The sequence below is a fragment of the Fragaria vesca genome, linkage group LG3 (assembly GCF_000184155.1).
Source record: "Fragaria vesca subsp. vesca linkage group LG3, FraVesHawaii_1.0, whole genome shotgun sequence".
NCBI classification, from domain to species: domain Eukaryota; kingdom Viridiplantae; phylum Streptophyta; class Magnoliopsida; order Rosales; family Rosaceae; genus Fragaria; species Fragaria vesca.
Window position 1 is genome coordinate 15,470,764 of NC_020493.1, and position 17,863 is coordinate 15,488,626.

A 17,863-nucleotide genomic window follows, 5' to 3' on the forward strand; every position below is an offset into this window, starting at 1 on the left:
AAATAATGCATTTGTAATGAATCATTTATCATTTTTCCGTCGCTAGGGTACCTTGAAGAAGAACCTGTGAAACCCAAAACCCTAGCTGTAGTTTGATCAACCAAGGGTGGTTCTTCATAGTGTGCACCTGCATAAGTAATAATTAAGGCCACATAGAGAGCAACGATCCTTCAGGTAATCATACGAAAATTTCAGCAAAGGTTCGACGTCCTCCTCTAGCTAGGAAAACCATATGCTACAGTTGAACATGCATGTTGAGAAATAACATGAGAGAGAGAGAGAGAGAGAGAGAGAGTTGGTTTCGCGGAGGGTTTTTCCTCAACCTTGGTGAATGAGTAGCAATATATGTAGCATAATTAACCCCTCATTAATCAAGTGACAAATTAAAATTAGTATGACAATCCAATTGTGTAAAGTCCTTCACACACACACACACTGTCTAGCATCACTACCATAAGTAGCGATCATACTGAAAGAGGAAAGAGTGCACCAACACCTTCAGTAGCTTCAATTCCAATTAGGGAAACAGTGGAGTGCAACTTACATGTATGTCTAGTATTATATACAAGCATCGATCACATGGTTTGCAGCATAATGAGATCGACATGAAACATTTGCTAGGTTATGGTGTCTTTCATTTTGATAGAATTATTAACCAATTATATTTCCTCCTACTACAACGTATAATGACAACAATGAACTGATGAACAAACATTATATATCTTAAAGTTTAAGTACGTATGCAAATACACAGATAGAGACATGATTATATTGAGGATTGTCGGGTACGTAGCTTATGAGGACTTTATTGGATAATGGAAATCAAAGATATCTACTAAAAGCCAAATGATGAATAATTATGGTCTTATTAATTTAACCATCACCCAGAAATCAAGGTTCAATTTGTACCTAACCCTTTTTAACTACTAATTAGGCTTCTAGCCTTTGTTGGATTAGTGTTGCTACGTAGGTAATTAGCAAATGCCAACAAATTACATGAGAAAACAAAAGGCACCGCTCAAGTTCTAAGAATTATAACGATTCCACACAACTACTACTCTCATACGAAAATCAAAGTTATCCTAAAATTCTAGAGCTACTGTTGATCACGTAAAGTCTGTCTAACAAATCGATCGACTACTTTCTCAACCGAAAGACCAAATGCTTGGTTTGGTGCGCTCTTCCACATTTTAAACCTAGCTAAATCAAGAAAAGGGATTCTTGATTTTCCTGACTTGATCTAACTTTTGGGGGACTTTGATTTTCTTTTTGTTCTATCACCAACCTCCATCTTTAATTTATAAAAAATATTAAACGTACGCTTTGTTTTTCTAACAAATTATGTATGCATGGGTCTCCAATCATTCTTTAATATGTTGTAATTTCTTATAGGGGTATCACCGTATCACACTAAATCACACTCAAGTAATGAAGTTTTAAAAAGTTTGATATGTTTAAGATCAAATCGGATCTGTACTACATGCACTTGATCGATGGTAGCTAGCTAGAAAACCAATTAAACTTATTTCTCAGTTGTTAAAATTAAGAGTTTGGCAATTGGCATAAGATCATCTTCCATTCAAAAGAAATTAAATCGTACAAAACAAAACAAGGAAGAACCGAAGAACATTATCCAATAAGTATATAGACAAAGGATGATATATTATGGAGCTTGATTGAGCTACAATTTCATGTTGGTGATTGATCCAGCTCTTCAATTTTATTTAAATTCTAACCTAGCTAGATCCGGAATCTTGCTGCTAGCTCGATCTTATTGCTCTGTGTCATTTGCACTTTTTCAGAAACTAATGGTATCATGTGAGCTATATGTGAGACTATGACCCTCTTTTTGCAGCTTCTTTCTGATTCTGTGTCGACGACTCAAAGTCTCTACTTACACACCGCCGTGATAGTCGCCGGTTCACATGAAACAAAAGCCGGCCAACTTTCTTCATCTTTGTCGATCACCCACCTTTAACCATCTTTAACCTCAATAAAACAACCCTAATATCCTACAGCTTTTGCTTTATATACCTCCTCCTCCCAATTAGGGCATGCAAAAGCTCCATACAAAGTCGATACGAACCCTTCTTTTCCATTATAATAGCTCTACTTTGCAGTCAAGGTGGTCGTTGGACTGAGGGTGACCCACAATCACTCTACCCTGGCTTTAGGGTTTCTTGAAGAAAAGGGTTAAATGGTTAGTAAGGTGGTCAAAAAAGAGGATGGTAGTTGTGAATGCTTTTGTGCTATGGAGTCGATCATGACGCTTGGTTTGTCGACTGGAATTGAATAGATATGTCAATTGGATTTGGATACGGAGGCCAAGGATTTGAAGATGCAGTAAAAATTGTAAAATTACAATTGTTGCTTAGAGGGGGCGGCTGGCTTGTCTCCTTCGCAGACAGATGGGACCAAAATGCATGAGAGGAAAATATCATCGACCTTTTGTAGTGCATGTCCCTTCAAACTTTCAGTTTGTCTGAAACAGTGTCTGCATGTGTGTGTGTATATGACCACGACATCTACTGGATATATTGTAGACAATAATTCGATGTTTACAAGGTACTCTTCTGACGTTTGTTAATAAAACGTAACGGATGTAAATTCAGTCAGAGATTAAACCCAGATTGCAGACAAGAATGATCAAGATCAAAGAGTTAAGATTGTTATAGATTTCTGAAAAGAAAATATATTTGTATGCATGTCTATAGACTCTTGTTGGCTTTACGGATTTGAGATTTTCGAGCCTATGAATCAAATCTCCATTTTCTTATGTATTTTCAGTGTGAATAATACAACTACGAAGTTAGGTCTGTGTGACAATATGATGTTGGTATATAATGGTCGATCGAGTGCTCAGAAAGATAGTATCATGGGTTTAGGTCTTTAGGGTTTACGTATCTAATTGCATTTTTGATCCTCCCGCACTCGACATTAGCTAGCTAGGTAGGCTTAACTGGCCAATATGATAATTCGAACTTCTTAATGTACTTTTGTAAAACTATAAATTGTTGATATAGCTAGAACAATAAGTAGTTGGTGTCGATTACTAGTTAGATATCACTTCCAGATAGTTCTAAGGAAACTGGCCGGCAGGGGCAACAATAAGGCAAGAGCTTAATTAGTCATATGATTTGATGGAGGCTAGGAGAAATGACTGTTGGACACATTAAATGGTAGCCTAAACCCTAAACCCTTAAATGGTACGTAGCCAATAGGAAGATTTAAATGTATGTGTAAGACTGTAAGCTAATAATCAACTAGGAATTATAATTACTTTTTTTTGTTTTGGTCAAGGAATTATAATTACATTGGCGATGATCTAATTGTGTGTGTGTATAGTTCCTATCCAGAGTAAAGTGTGTCAAAAATATAACCGAAAAGTGTGTTAAATAAAAAACTTCACACTTTATTCTCATAACGAAGCTTCGTTCTGGATAGGAACTGTATATGTATATGACACTAGTTGACATGCATTTTTTTTCTGGGACAAAATTCTTAGCTTCTTAAAGGCAGACTAGGATAAATGGTTATCCATCCTTATCCCAGAAGCATGATTTTGTAACTCATTGGAGGAACAACCATCCTACAATCATTCAAAACATAGTAATAGTTTGGTACTGAAAATATGGGGCACAATCAAACATGGGGTTGGGTTATGTGACGACAAAGATAAGTCTAGAAGACTGCATGTGTGACATATAGATATATCCATGAAATCATTTAATTAATAGGTCATAGCTTCTTCTATATTATATGTTTCTAGATAGATCTAATTCCCCAAGTAATTTAATTTATGTATTGTAGATCCTCAAGGAGGAGGACTTTTGCTATGCTTGATTGGTTTACAAGCTTAGATTGAATTTTCGTATACTTAGCCCATGTTCCAAATGATTTTTGATGATGAATGTGATGAAACCATATATGGAAAATGATCAGAGACATGTATTCTAAGTTGTTGCACCGTGCTTTGTGCTCAAATGAAAGAAAATACTTCAAATTTGGGAACTATAAGACACGTACCAATGATGAAACGAATCAACTCTGTTAAATCAACTTTACAATTCAGGACTAGGCAGACTGATTTTTTATCAGTATGAAATCGTCCACAATTGTATGAATAGTTGGTTTTCATTCTATGAATTACTCCCGATCAATGTCTAATAAAGAGAATTCAACCCATTAAATTGATCATTAGGGATGAATATTAAAAGCAAATGAGAGAAGAAATCCAAGTATAACCATATTTGGACGAATGGACCAAACTATTAAGTGATGAAAATATGATACTGAGCAAATCTTCTTCTTCTTTATAACAAGAAAATATATTAAGAGCTGAAACAGGAACATCGCCTACCTCTAGCGACAGCAGAAATATCATCAAGGTATGCTTGAGCTCTACATCTCATGCATTAAAAATGGCCGGGTATAGATTCGGATCTAGTTATGTAGCCATAGCAACTAATTTAACGGCATTGGGAATCAGAAGTCTGCATGAAATTTAGGGTCTCATTTTATAATTTTCTTTCTAAGGATTGGATCACGAGCCTCATGGCAGTTATTATTGTTAATATTTATTCTTTTCGACTGTGACCCAGTTTTGTGGTTGGGATCGTGGTGCTGTGGTGGTGGGTTTAGGAATCGGCGAGCTAGTTAATCCTTACGGCGGCGACGGGATGGTGGCCTCTGGTTGGGTCAGCTGGCCTCATTGGCTATTGCAGGTTGTCTAATTGGGGGACACACTTGAGTCTAGTTTTAGCTTTCATCATAGTGACTTTATATGGACGAAGTCACAAAACTGAGCTCTACAATGTTCAGACCAGTTCTTGTTGTGCATTTATCTTGTTTACCTAAGAGGGTAACGTATGTGTTGCATTTATTCATCTTCATATGAATTCGTTCGTTGAGGCATGAGTAATACTTTGGAGAATTTAAGGTAAGTTATTAAAAGAGCACTCCACACTCGGAGATCCTTGTAGGCTTTAGCCTCCTCCTAGGGTGATGTTGCAAGGTATGGTGCCGTTGCAGGTGGTGGCAATGCTTCGATGGTGGTGGTGGTGTTGCCGGATAGTTGCGATTGGATCATATGTTCTAATTTACATATTTTTGTGCAAATAGGCATTTTCGCTATTTTTAATCGTCCGAGTCCTTTCTAGAACAAGATCGGAGGCGATGTTCATGTTAAATGTTATTTAGAACTCTTAACAAGCTAGAGAGAGGGCTTGGTGTTGGTGATTAGTGATGACAGCCTTGTTCACCACTAACCCACTGTAGCAAAGTTGGTGTTGCTGCAGACGGTTTAACTGCCAGCACGGAGCGGCTCGGATCGCAGCATGGTGGTAGCCATTTTCCCTAGGGTTTTGCTTGGGTTGATATACTTTTTATGCTCTTCGATTCAACCTAGGTTTTTTTTTTCGACAAGATAAATAGAAAAACAGATTCAACCTAGGTATATGTTTGTATACTTCAATTAAAGTATTTTTTTTATTTGATTATATGGATAAAGGGTCTGCAACCGCCCTTTTCCTTCTTACAGTTGCTGAATATCTAAGATAATAATTATCTTTTTCCCAGAAAATAATGGACTCTAAGATAAATTAATCTCGAGCAATTTCACTCCATGCTCTATTGCTTAACAAATAACATACACACGAAGAAGATGATCATTTAATGATTTTATATTTATGACTGATACCACTAATATCATACATTCATACTGTAATAAAAGGAATGAAGAAAGAGAAAAAGGGGAATGAAAGATTACGTTGAACTGCTATTGTGCGTACCCTTGCAATTGTTAGGTCAAATAAAAAACAGATATAACCTAATTTACAGAGATGACCATGGAACTCCTTGTGTAGAATAGCCAAGCATGCTCCATTGGAAACACAATACCCTGTATTGACAAAAAACTCAGTAAGCCACTCCCATATATTCTAGCAGAGGAAAAGCGTTATACAATTAAGAATCACTTGGGACTGGAAAAGATCAGAGACATAGTAGTCTGCCCAATTTTAGAGATACTGAAGGTCACGTGTAGATCCCAAGCATCAAGAACACAACAATAACAGAACTAATGATACAGTTCCTAGAAACTCTAATCATGATATTGGCATTTCATTCGCTGTATATCCACCAATAATGATTATTTATCAACTATGAATTGTTCTTCATAGCATTAAATATTAGTCCATTTCACTAGTTGTTACCACAAACGAGTATTATTCAACACAAGAGATAAAACAATAAACAGAGCTACAATGTATACAATGGTATCACAATGTCTTTCAGATACCTGATCAAAGAGAGCATGAACCAGCTGCCATAACAAAAAAAGAATAGGAGACCACCAAAAATACACCTATAACTGGATTATTGGGAAACAGGCTGCAATAACCCCTTGAACTCATCATAATTCCATCTGCAAAAATACAAAAAACATATAAGCACATATTCATAAAAGACAAGGTTAACATATTCCACCAAGACGAGAAGAAATAAAAACAAAAATAAAGACATAATATCATTTACAGTATCAACAGTTTGTGCAAGATTACGCTCGCAAACACACATGTATGCAGAGCAGCTGATCTTTTGCAGGATGATTCTGAGTGAAGATCTATTATGCAAAAAAAAAAAAAAAAAAAAAAATCTCTACTCTTCCTTTGGAAACACGTACAAGAAAAACTATTATTTATTCGGATGACATGTAAGAACTGAAGTAGTCATACTTGCACAGAAAAACTGGTGGTAGTTCATTATTTGTATCAGCTCCTAATTGGCTCCGTCTTTCAATTTCTTCATTGAACTTAGCAAGAGGAAGAACTTCACATGGACCTTGAATTAAGCCCGCCATTACAGTGCTTTCATGATTAGATTCGTACACCTGTTGTGCAGAAACAATGAATTTGATATGAACTTCCATAAATAAAAAGAATTAAAAAAGAATTTTGAAATTAAAATCAGAGAAAATTTGTCTACAAATCAATAGTGTGGTATCTGGAATTACACCAATAAAAGGATAAACACTAGGTGAATAAAACAATTTGCAAAACATACATACACACAATTATGTATGCAAGATAAAGTACCTCATTACTTTCAGGTGTAGATGGCCGACCAACATTCTCTGGTAAGTCACTAGGAAAGTAACATGTGTTAACTATAACCCACTTTGACCCGCTTTTCATATCCTCCCACATTGACTACAAGGAGATGAAAAAGTTTCAATACACAATCACTGATAACTTAGTGACAGAAATAACAGGTGATCTATAACACAAGACTGACTGAAATATTAACACCAATATAACTTTCAATTATTAGGGTACAGCTATCAAGGGATGGTTCATAAATTACTTGCCTGAAGTTTAGAGGGTATCAATTTGCCATCACTAGACTGGAAGAGAGCATGTTCTTGTAGCTCATATGTTACTCCATCAATACAACAAGAACCGTAAAATTGTTTTTCACTGACAACTTGAATTGAATCACCGATCCATTCAACAGGTCGCAAGCCATCAGAGGTAAGTCTAGTATGCTCTAGTGTCCCACCGCTAACTACAAGACTTTCACAAATATTTTCTTTTGCAATATCTTGGACATCTCTAATAGAACAGCTAGAATCTTCTCCACAGTTTGGAAGCCCTGCTTGATCAACAACTTTTGAGTTAGATAAGGGCTGAGAATAAACAGACTTATCAATATCTTCATTGGGTAAATCAGCAAGAGGTTCTGTTTTTGATTCATAAGGTATCTTATCTAACATAGATAATTCAGAATCATCAGTTTATTGAGATGAACTTTCACCAGACACGAAACTTAAAGGAAGAGGTTTCTCATCCATACTTTTACTGTTTGTTGAGAAATTATTACCTTGCATTTCTCTTGCATTTGAAATATTTGAATCAACATCTTTGTTGGATATATCAGAAGGAGGCTCTGCGCTTGATTCAATTAATCTAGATGATTCAGGATTATCTGTTTCTCTAGTGGATCTTTCACCAGACATGAAACTTCCAGAAAGAGGTTTCTCATCCGTACTTTGACTGCTTGATGGGAAATTATTCACCTGTGTTTCTGTTGCACTTGAAATGTTTGGATCAGAATCTTTGTTGCATAAATCTGCAGGTGGTTCTGCACTTGATTCAAAAAGTCTCTTGTCAGATTTAGATGATTCAGAAGTATCTCTCAGTTGAGATGTCCTTTCCCCAGAAGGAAGACTTCCAGAAAGAGTTTTCTCATCCATATTGTTACTGCTTGATGGAAATTTATTCCCTTCGATTTCACTTGCAGTCGAAATCTTTGGATCAGCATCTTTGTTTGACAAATCAGAAGAAGGTTCTGCTCTTGATTGAGAAGGTGTCCCGTTTGGTTCAGATAATTCAAGATTACCTATTTGTTTAGATGATGTTTCACTTGACAAGAAACTTCCAGAAACAGGTTTCTCATCTGCATTTACACTGCTTGATGGTAAATTATTCCCTTGCATTGCTCTTGCAAATGAAACTTTTGAATCTGTTTCCGACTTAATATTGTCCGTTCCCACACCACCGGCATGAGCAGGATCTGGGGAAACAGAGCTTACATGTGCATTTATCTTCTGCTCAAAGGCCTTCTGATCTAAAGCTCCCACGTTATTCCCCGAGGACATCTGAACTACAGCCGTGCTAGAAGGGACTGTAGCAGAAGCAACAGTGCTGGAAGCAACTGTACTGGAAGGGACCGTGCTGGAAGGGGCTTTTAATTGTATATTACTTCTCATAACACGCCCATACTTAGGAGGCAAAGGCTTTCCATTGCTTAGCGACAAGCATCTTGTGCAGTGCCATTCACCTCTAGGAATTCCTCTCTGGTTAGGTGCTTGTGCGCATGTAATGTGATATCCTTTTTCACATGCATCACATATAAGAACATTATCTACCTCATTGATGCTGATCTGGCAAGTTTGGCAAGTCAAAGCCTTACTCATGTAATCCCTTGATGGAGGGATCCATGTTGGATGATCAGGAAGATGTGGTTGCAATAATTTCTGAATAATTCTGGCAATCTCGTTGTGATTATTAGGAACTGAAGAAGTTTGAACAAAGCGAATTTTTGGTGAAGGCTGGTGTCCGCCAGGCACTTGTCCAGAAGATGGCTGAGAGGTAAATGACCTAGAATTCTGATCTCGTGCTGCTAGAGGAGTCATTGCTGGCTTACTCATACCAGCAGTTCCTTCAACCCTGACAGAAGTATGACTTGGCACCTTGTTTTCTGGTCCACTTTGATTTTGTGTTGACCAAGTTGGAGCATTAACGGGTGGATGATTTGCAGAAGAATTTGCTGCAAAGAGTATATATAATATGTAAATACTTCGATATGCAGAGAGAGGATAGCAATCTAATGATTAGGTAAAAAAAGAATGGCACCTTACTACAAACTAAAACTGAACAACATTAGTTACCTTGTACTTGATAAGCATAAGAAGACCCATTGGATCCTCCATCAGTTCTTATCTGTACTCTTTCACCTCTAGGCAATGCTGGGGAAGATGGATCTCTTCCTATATGGCTACCAGGCACACTGCCAGAACCCACGGGCAACTGATACTGTGCAGATGTAGGAGTTGTTGCAGAAACATGAACGAGAGGAGAAGCTGCAAAACCACCGGCTGAAATTGGTGCATGGTTCGGGTTATCTGTTGACATACGAACAGTATGTGGCATCCCATGGCTTTCAGCAGCTGCACTGAAGCTTGTTTTTAATGGTTGAGGTGAATATGTAGCAGTTTGTGCAGCATATTTCTTGGATTCATCCATCTACAAAAAGCCCAACATATCATAAATCAGAGATTTCTCTACTCAGAAGCACCTATGTGCCATCAAACAAAACTCTACCCTAATTCTTAAGCTTCCCCGACCAGCTGCTAGTTTCCTAACTTGTTACAAAGATCCCAAAACCTATCTAAACAAAGATGAAACCTTTCGAGAAACTCAACACGATTAATTATCATGTGCCAAGGCTACAGATTCTCATCTATGCCTACAGTTACAGTAAAACCAAGTCCAACCCCATCCCCTAAACCAAATAGTTTTTCTTAAATTCCATTCATATTAATAATCGGCATAGCATATCGTATCGAAACACAAACTATACAGTACTATCAGGCCATTACAAACCTCAAAACAATTCCAATATACTAGCGAAAACAAACCCTAACCAACAATCACAAAACAAAAATAAAAACAAAATCGGCTCTCCATACCTTCCTCTTAGTCAGCGAAAACTTCTCGGCAACCGTCAACTGGGGACCCCGAAACCCTAATCCCTGCTCCTTAACCTTGGGATTAAGCCCCAAATTCTCAATCACAGCTGAAATCGTGTCCCTGGCGACAATCTCCTTAGGCGGCAAACCCTCGCAGAGCTCGACCAGCCTGGCCCTCGCCTCCTCGATGAGCCCAATCTCCGGCTCCGTCGGCTTCTCACCGCCTCGAATCTTGGCCAAGGTGGACAAAGCCAGCACAATCTCGGCCACTCTCTTCAAGTCGCTCTCGCATCTGGGCTTCTTGCTAGGCTGGGCCCCCGATTCCGCGTCTGCAATTGGCCGCTTCTCAACCCTAGGCGTCAGATCCATAAGACGACGTCGTGTTGGGGGTACGGACGAGCCCTAGGGGTAGCCGTTTGGGTTTGAAAGGAGGGGATTTGTTGAGGTGTTTGGCGGGTAAAATTGGTTTTGGGTTAAAAAGGTTTTGATTAAAACGAGGGAAAGGGGAGAGGGAGTGAAGGTGAGAGAGAGCGAGGTGCGGATAGGATTTGGAAAATCAATGGGGGCGAGCGAGCAAGCAGAGATTTAGAGAGGCGCAATAGAAAGCGAGGGTTATTTTCGTCTTTCGATATAAACAAATGTAAGACCCGGTTCGGTGATGTTGGACCGGTGATGTTAGGAACGGACTGTTTGTGGTTTTTTAATTTCTTTTTTTTCTTTTTCGTTTTTTAGTCTGTCTGGGGATAATTTGAGATTTTTTTTTTCTATTTACATGATAACTTTTTTAAGAAATATTACAATTAATTAAAAAATAGTTAGTTGCTTAAAATTATTACTTATCTATTTTTAAGTCACAAGGATCGGTCACAAGTCGATGAGGTGTTTTTTCAAGCCCGATCTGTAGACTCTGAGTCTTGGATCGCAGGAACTAAGGTTTCGAGCTCTTGTGGACGTTCAACGCCATATCTAGATGGGCAACATGTTTGGATTTGGGGGCGTCAAAACCCTAATGCATTTGTGGGGTCTGTGCAAAGCAAGTGGTCTATTCTCACATGTACCGAACCCTTATGACCGATGTTTGGTGGACCTAGGTTTGGCCAAACTTTTGATGATGGCATCACCAAATACTCAACCCAAACCTAGACATGGGAAGCGTTGGGGACTGATACGAGGAAGGGTGGGAGAGATGCGCGACAAAATGAGGAGGTGGAGGAAACTCCATCATCTAGACTAGATACTCCAATATCGGAGACGGGATGAGAGGAAGCAAATTTGCTCCCCATTCTTACTTCCCCACCTTTTAGATGAATGCCACGTTCCTTTGGGTTTAACCACTCTAACTATGGTTAACAAACATATATTTATGATAATTAATTATATTATTATCTAATTTTACTTTAATCTTTTTTTCTCTTTCTAAACAAATCTGCTTCTTTTTTACAACAAGAACAAAAAACTTTCCAGATAGTTGTGCAAAACCTTTTAACTAATAGAGACCAATAATCAAAACCAAACTTAGATACACAATGCTAAATCAAAACAAATAGTCATGCAAATTAAAATTAAGAAAGAAAAGTCATGACATTGAGATGTAGGATTGGTGGGTTTAATCTGGGTATGTCTGGGTTGGGTATAACCATTTGCAGCGCATATATGGCAGCTTAAAACTGGATGTCTGATGATGTAATCAAGGATCTTAAAAGTGGGGAGCAATCTCTTTGATCAAAGTTCAAAATTTGTTGCCCAGATGTTATTCTTGATTACAAGAAGAAGCAGATTTGTAACTTGTTGAGCAGATAAAGAAGCAGATCAAATTACTCAAACAAAAAAAAAGCAGATCAAAGTTCGAAACTTGTTGCCCAACATAAAGAAGTAGGTTTGTTTAGAAAAAAGAAAAAAGAATTATAGTAAAATTAGATAACAATATAATTAATTAACATAAATATATAGTTGTTAACCATAGTTAGAGTGATTAAACACAAGGGACACGTGTCATTCATCAAGATGGGTGGGGAAGTAAAGCTGGGGAGCAAATTTGTTTCCCGGGATGGGATGATCTAGGTGAACAACTTTTGGTTGTTGGTTAGGTCATGCTGGTGATGTCATATGAGGAGGGTTTGGGCAACAGGTGGCCGAGTCGTCGGTTACAGTCTATGAATTCAAACCTGTAACGAACGCTGGAGGTCATGAGGTTTGGGGAGTGGTGGTGGTGTCCCCTAAGAAGAGATGAAGCCGATTACTAAGATATCGAAGCTCAAGGATCGAAAGCTATACAAGAGGAAGTTGTAAATGCTACTTGAAGCGGTATATATAAAGCAGGGAGCAGTTGTGGGAAGGCACAACTTGCAATCGGTACATGTGAGACTGGTTGAAATACGGAGAAGGAAGAAGAGACTAATGATTCTCATCAGGAGGTGTCAGCAGAGCATGTAAGAGCAAGTCCACCCCATGGTAAAAAGCCTGATCCAGGCCTTCCTCCACCTCAAAGGAAGACCCAGCAAAAAAAAGCCAAGTCCACCCATAAATTTTCTTCACTGGGTCTTTACCTAGGTTAAACCTGTGACCCAGGCCTCCATTTCTGAAGACCCGGGCCTTCGTCTCCAGCTCAGCCCAAAAGCCGACGTCAGCCATGTGAAGCACGACGTCAGCCATGTGCAGCTCGCGCAAGTGGCGCGGAAGAAGCGAATTGGCGAGCGCGTGGCGCGGACGAGCGACCTGGCGAGCGCGTGGAGCGGGACGAAGCGAGAAGGCGGGAGCTGAGGACGACGCCAGGGCCACGCGTCAGCAGCTGGGGTTGGTTTCCAATTCAAATCCAACGGTCATTTAATCTGGACCGTTGGTTGTAATTAAAAAAGCAGATCAACAGCATTCAATTATACAACAAAAATTACCGTTGGAAAAAATTACCGTTGTGTTTCCAACGGTTTAAAATGTTTGTTTTTTTTTTTAAATCCCAACGGTAAGAAAAAAATTAAAAAAAAATTATACAATTCTCTATAAATACATATCACCCTCTTATACCTTTTTCATACCACACAAAAAATTTGTGATCCATAGTTCTATAGCTATTTTCTTTCATTCTCCTATAGTTTCATCTTTTTTATTGTTTCGATTCATGGCCGGTGGATCTACTTCCGATAGAAAACTTTGGGAAGCCGATGAAGACCTCCAATTGTGCAAGTCATGGAGATTTGTTAGCCACTATGCGGAAAAGGGCACCGATCAAAAGAAAGCGCAATTTTGGGATAATGTTCTCAAACACTACTTCGACAATTTTCCGGATGCTTACCCTCGAACAACAAGTGCAATGATAGGGAGGTGGAAATCTCTAAAAATAGAATTGCTTCAATGGCATTGTGCGATAAGGCAAGCTAAAAATTGGGTAAAAAGCGGTTCATGTCTTGTTGATGAGGTATGAATATTAAACTTTTTTTAATGTATGTTTCGATAAATATTTACTTATCGATAAATTATCTTGTATGTCATACATCTTATTAATTGTAGTTTTATTTATTAATTTGTAGTACAAAAAACACAAAATATATGGAAGCAAGAGATGACAAGGATCAAAGGAAAGAAACAAAAGAGCGAGTTCAAAGCGCAAGACTGCTACGCGGTCATGGAAGGTTTTCAAATGTTTCAAGACATTCCTAGCAACATGGAGATGCATGAGTCACCATTAACGGGAGCCGATTGTGAAAGGATGGCTTCACAATCAACTCAAAATGAAGAAGTTGATTAACCTTCTATCAACTTGGCCCAAAATAGTGATGAGGTACCCCCGAATCCAAATGTGAGGCCTATTGGAAGGAAAGCAACAAAAGAAGCCACCCGGAAAGGAAAGAAGGCGGCCAAAGACGCGTGTCCCATGACATCCGCTGTTGTCACGATTGCAACCAACCAATCATCAATATTGCAATCGAGGGAGAAATGCGACGAGGCATACGCAAAACAATTGCAAGAGCAACAACAACGAGAATATATGCGATTGCAAATGGATCTTCGAAATGAGCACTTCAAACTCCAAGAGAGGGAAGATCGTATCAAAGAGAGAGAAGAAAAGATTATGGAGGTAAATCCAAGTACTATGTCACCGGGGCCTAGAAAAGATTATTGGCGGTTAAGACAAAAAGAAATAGCGGAAAGGCAAGAAAATACAACTAGTGGATATCCCCACACATCCTTCCCCGGCGGATATCCCCACACATCCTTCCCCGGCGGATATCCCCAAACACCTTTTCCTGGTGGATTTCCTCAAACACCTTTTCCTAGTGGATTTCCTCAAACACCTTTCCCCGGATATTACTTTCCTCAACCACCTTCGACCGGTGACTCGACCAACCCGACCAATCTCAATGACCCTTCAAACACCGATTTCTTTTGTAATGAGAATGTCGATAATTAGACTTAGAAATTTAAATTATTGTATTTTTCTTTTCTTTTTTTCCTAGACTTGTCTTGTCAATTTAAGTCATGTAATAAATAAAATTAATTTTAATGTCATTTTTTTAAAATTTATCTATTATCTTTTTTATAATTTCAATACGTTATTCATAATTTTAATAACACATAAAATCATTATTCACATTCAAAATACATAATATAAAATTCAATAAACAGTCATTACCACGTGGTAACCCAGAAACATAAATCGTGGGTAGAAACTGCAGCCTAAAATCACTGCCACGTGGCGACCCAGGTCTCGCCCATGACCCAGGCCTTCCCAACAAAGACCCAGGGAGTGGACTTGCTCTAAGGCCTGAGAACTGGCACCAGACCTCTCCACACAGTAGCTGTCATCTTTACCCTTGCGTTGATAATGTAGGTTAGTTGTATGGGTGTGCATAAACTGCCTAGGAGGTTGAGGTACTTATGTAATGGCTATATCTAACAGCCCCACAGGGATGGGTCGTTATCTTGTAATTCTGCTGAGTAATTGATCTTACTATGTTTAGTTTGAGTAAACAAATTTTCATTGTTGTTGTTGTTTTACTATGTACGCGTTTCCTCAATAATGGTCTTTAATATAAAAAGAAGGGGAGAAAATAGATGCAAGGTAAATCTTTAGTCTCTTATTCTCAATCCCCATACCACCCATTACTTCTTATTCTCTTTATATACCTAGTTTGATCCATATAATTTGTCATACCCATTCTAAGGCTTACCTCACCCATATTCTTCATACAAACAACTTCTTAATTGGTTAACACATGTTACTTCACTTTGTGCTTCCTCAAAATTTTCATAAGCAGTTGCTAGATCTTAAATCTCTTTCATTATTTGTCTAAATATATCCACACACAAAAAGAAAAAATCTTGGCATCCAGAAAACACAAGAGTAATGAATTGTCATGAAGTACTCATATGTACAAAATGTTACAAAATATTCTTAAAATGTTGAACCATTACATAAGTTTATAACAAATGCTGACTAAACTTTGTCTGAACTTGCAAATCTTTAGCGAAGTAACCGAGAAACTTTACTACCCACTGCTGGCGAAACGAGAAAAATAATGCAGTTCTAGTCTTTAGAGAGTATAGCTGAAAAGTGAGAACCCAAAGTTGTGAACATGTCGAAGCCATTTCATAAATTCCGTAAGTTTCACAAGTTTATAACATATCCTAGTGGCACTCTGCCTTCAGTTGCATATCTTCAACAAGTAATGAGAGGCTATGAAGATAACTATTGTATGACACGCAATCTAGCTAGTTTTATACTTTGGCCACCGTCAATCAACCACCGTCAATCAACCATTCAATATCGGTTGCCTTCTGTTAAGCTTCCTCAAAATTTACTTCCACTGCAGCAAGCTCGGCCTTGAGCCTCTTCCTTTGAGTGTCTAGAGTGTTCATTTCCTCCCTCAACTTTTTTGCTCTTTCAACTTCGTCCTTCATACCCAAGGCTGTTATAAAATCTTCCTTGACCCAACTCAAGTCGAATTTGAAGACCTGAAACTCTTCCCATAACTTCCTCAGGTCTTGACGAGATTGCGCTGTCAGTTTCTGAGGCTCTCTGGTGTTCAGAAAATACAACAATCGACCCAATGTTGTGAACGCCCATTGAGTGAACTGCTCGCCTTGGTCCTGCATACATTCAACCAGAGAAGGGCGGAAGGAACAAACCTCCTCCAGCAATGGAACAAAGGCTTTATCGACTACACCGAAGCCTCTGAAATTTGCGGTTACACCAAAGAAGGGAAATCATTATCACACAAGAAGAACAAGATGTAAGGAATACTAAAATATAAACGTTCAAGGAGAGACACCGAGATGAAAAAAATAAAAATAACAATAGAAATTATATATATATATATATATATATATATATATAGTTAGTTACGTAAGAACACACAATTATANACAATTTAGTTATACTAGTTTCTTAGTTCTTGTTAGTTTAAATTAAATAAGTAAGGACGTACGAAGTTAATTATTAAATTAAACTTAANAGTTAGACGAAACAAACAAACTAAATATACGTGGCGAACGGAGTACGTACGGTAGTTTAGTTACTAACTTTACTAACTAAACTAAATAACAAACTAAAAACAAAAAAGGAAAAAGGAAAAAAAGAAAACTAAAATTAAAAAATTAAACTTAGGTAAACCGAAAACTAAACTAATTTAGTTACGTAGTTCTAAAAAAAACTAAAAAAAAAAAAATTAAGAAAGTAAAAGAAAATAAAGATACAACAGAAAGAACAACAGATAGGAAAAAGAAAAAAANAAAAAAAAAAGGAGCACAATGATGCAACGCTGTAAGATTTTTTTGTGCATAAAACGATATGATATCACCAAAGTTGAACCTTGATTTGAAAACCACATATTTGCAGCAATGTTCTTTATAATTGATTTCTCCATAGTCATTGGTCAATATATGAAGATCTTACATGTTAGAGCTACAGCTTTATGATCTGAATTGAGTACCAACAGTTTATTTCAAGTTAGATTAATTTAACGAAATATACACAAAGGGCAGAAAGCCTAGATGTTTAATAATATCAAATTAAAACTCTCAATATTGTTCTAGCAATCATTATCTAACTAAGCTTTTATGCAACTTGATCAAAGTGTCCCGGTTTGAAAACACTTGATCCGATCAAAGTGTTTGTGTTCTTCTGTCTATTTTTTTTTTTGGCGATCTGTTTTTTTTTCTTAATCTTACAACTATTTTTTGGTTTCTAGATTTTAAGAAATTAGGTAAGTCCACGTCACTTGCCAAGTCAATTAGTTATTTGTTGCCATTATATTTGAAATTGATCTAGATTGTTTATTGTTTTAAAATCCAATGGCTAAGAAACAATGTCAAAATTTGTGTCAAATTTGATGTCCCTCGAACTGGACCTGTATATATATATATATATAGGGCCCTTCCAATGAGGGATCCCTATTTTAAGCCATTTATAGGGATAGGGCATTACACGAACTTCCCGATTATAATTTTACATCTCCACCGTTCATATCTTAGGTCTATATGAGTAGATCGCCTTTACAAAATTTCATATGATTTAGTGATCGTTAAGACTTTCAAAAGTTTAATTTAGTTTTAATGACCTTCAACGGTTTTAGTTTGACATAAGCTGGACCGTTCAAAATCATTAAAACTAAATCAAAA

General features: G+C 37.6%; 1 protein-coding gene across 1 annotated transcript; it reads right to left on the bottom strand.

Annotated features, from left to right (window-relative positions):
• Positions 1–5,605: 5,605 nt before the first annotated feature.
• LOC101311365 lies at positions 5,606–10,774 on the bottom strand. The gene is made up of 8 exons (XM_004295804.1): positions 10,250–10,774; positions 9,449–9,803; positions 7,879–9,327; positions 7,367–7,650; positions 7,095–7,208; positions 6,735–6,889; positions 6,299–6,424; positions 5,606–5,899 (listed from the first exon to the last, which is right to left on the bottom strand). The coding sequence occupies exons 1-7, from the start codon at positions 10,616–10,618 to the stop codon at positions 6,376–6,378; spliced, it is 2,775 nt and encodes a 924-aa protein (XP_004295852.1). The 5' UTR covers positions 10,619–10,774; the 3' UTR covers positions 5,606–5,899; positions 6,299–6,375.
• Positions 10,775–17,863: the final 7,089 nt, after the last annotated feature.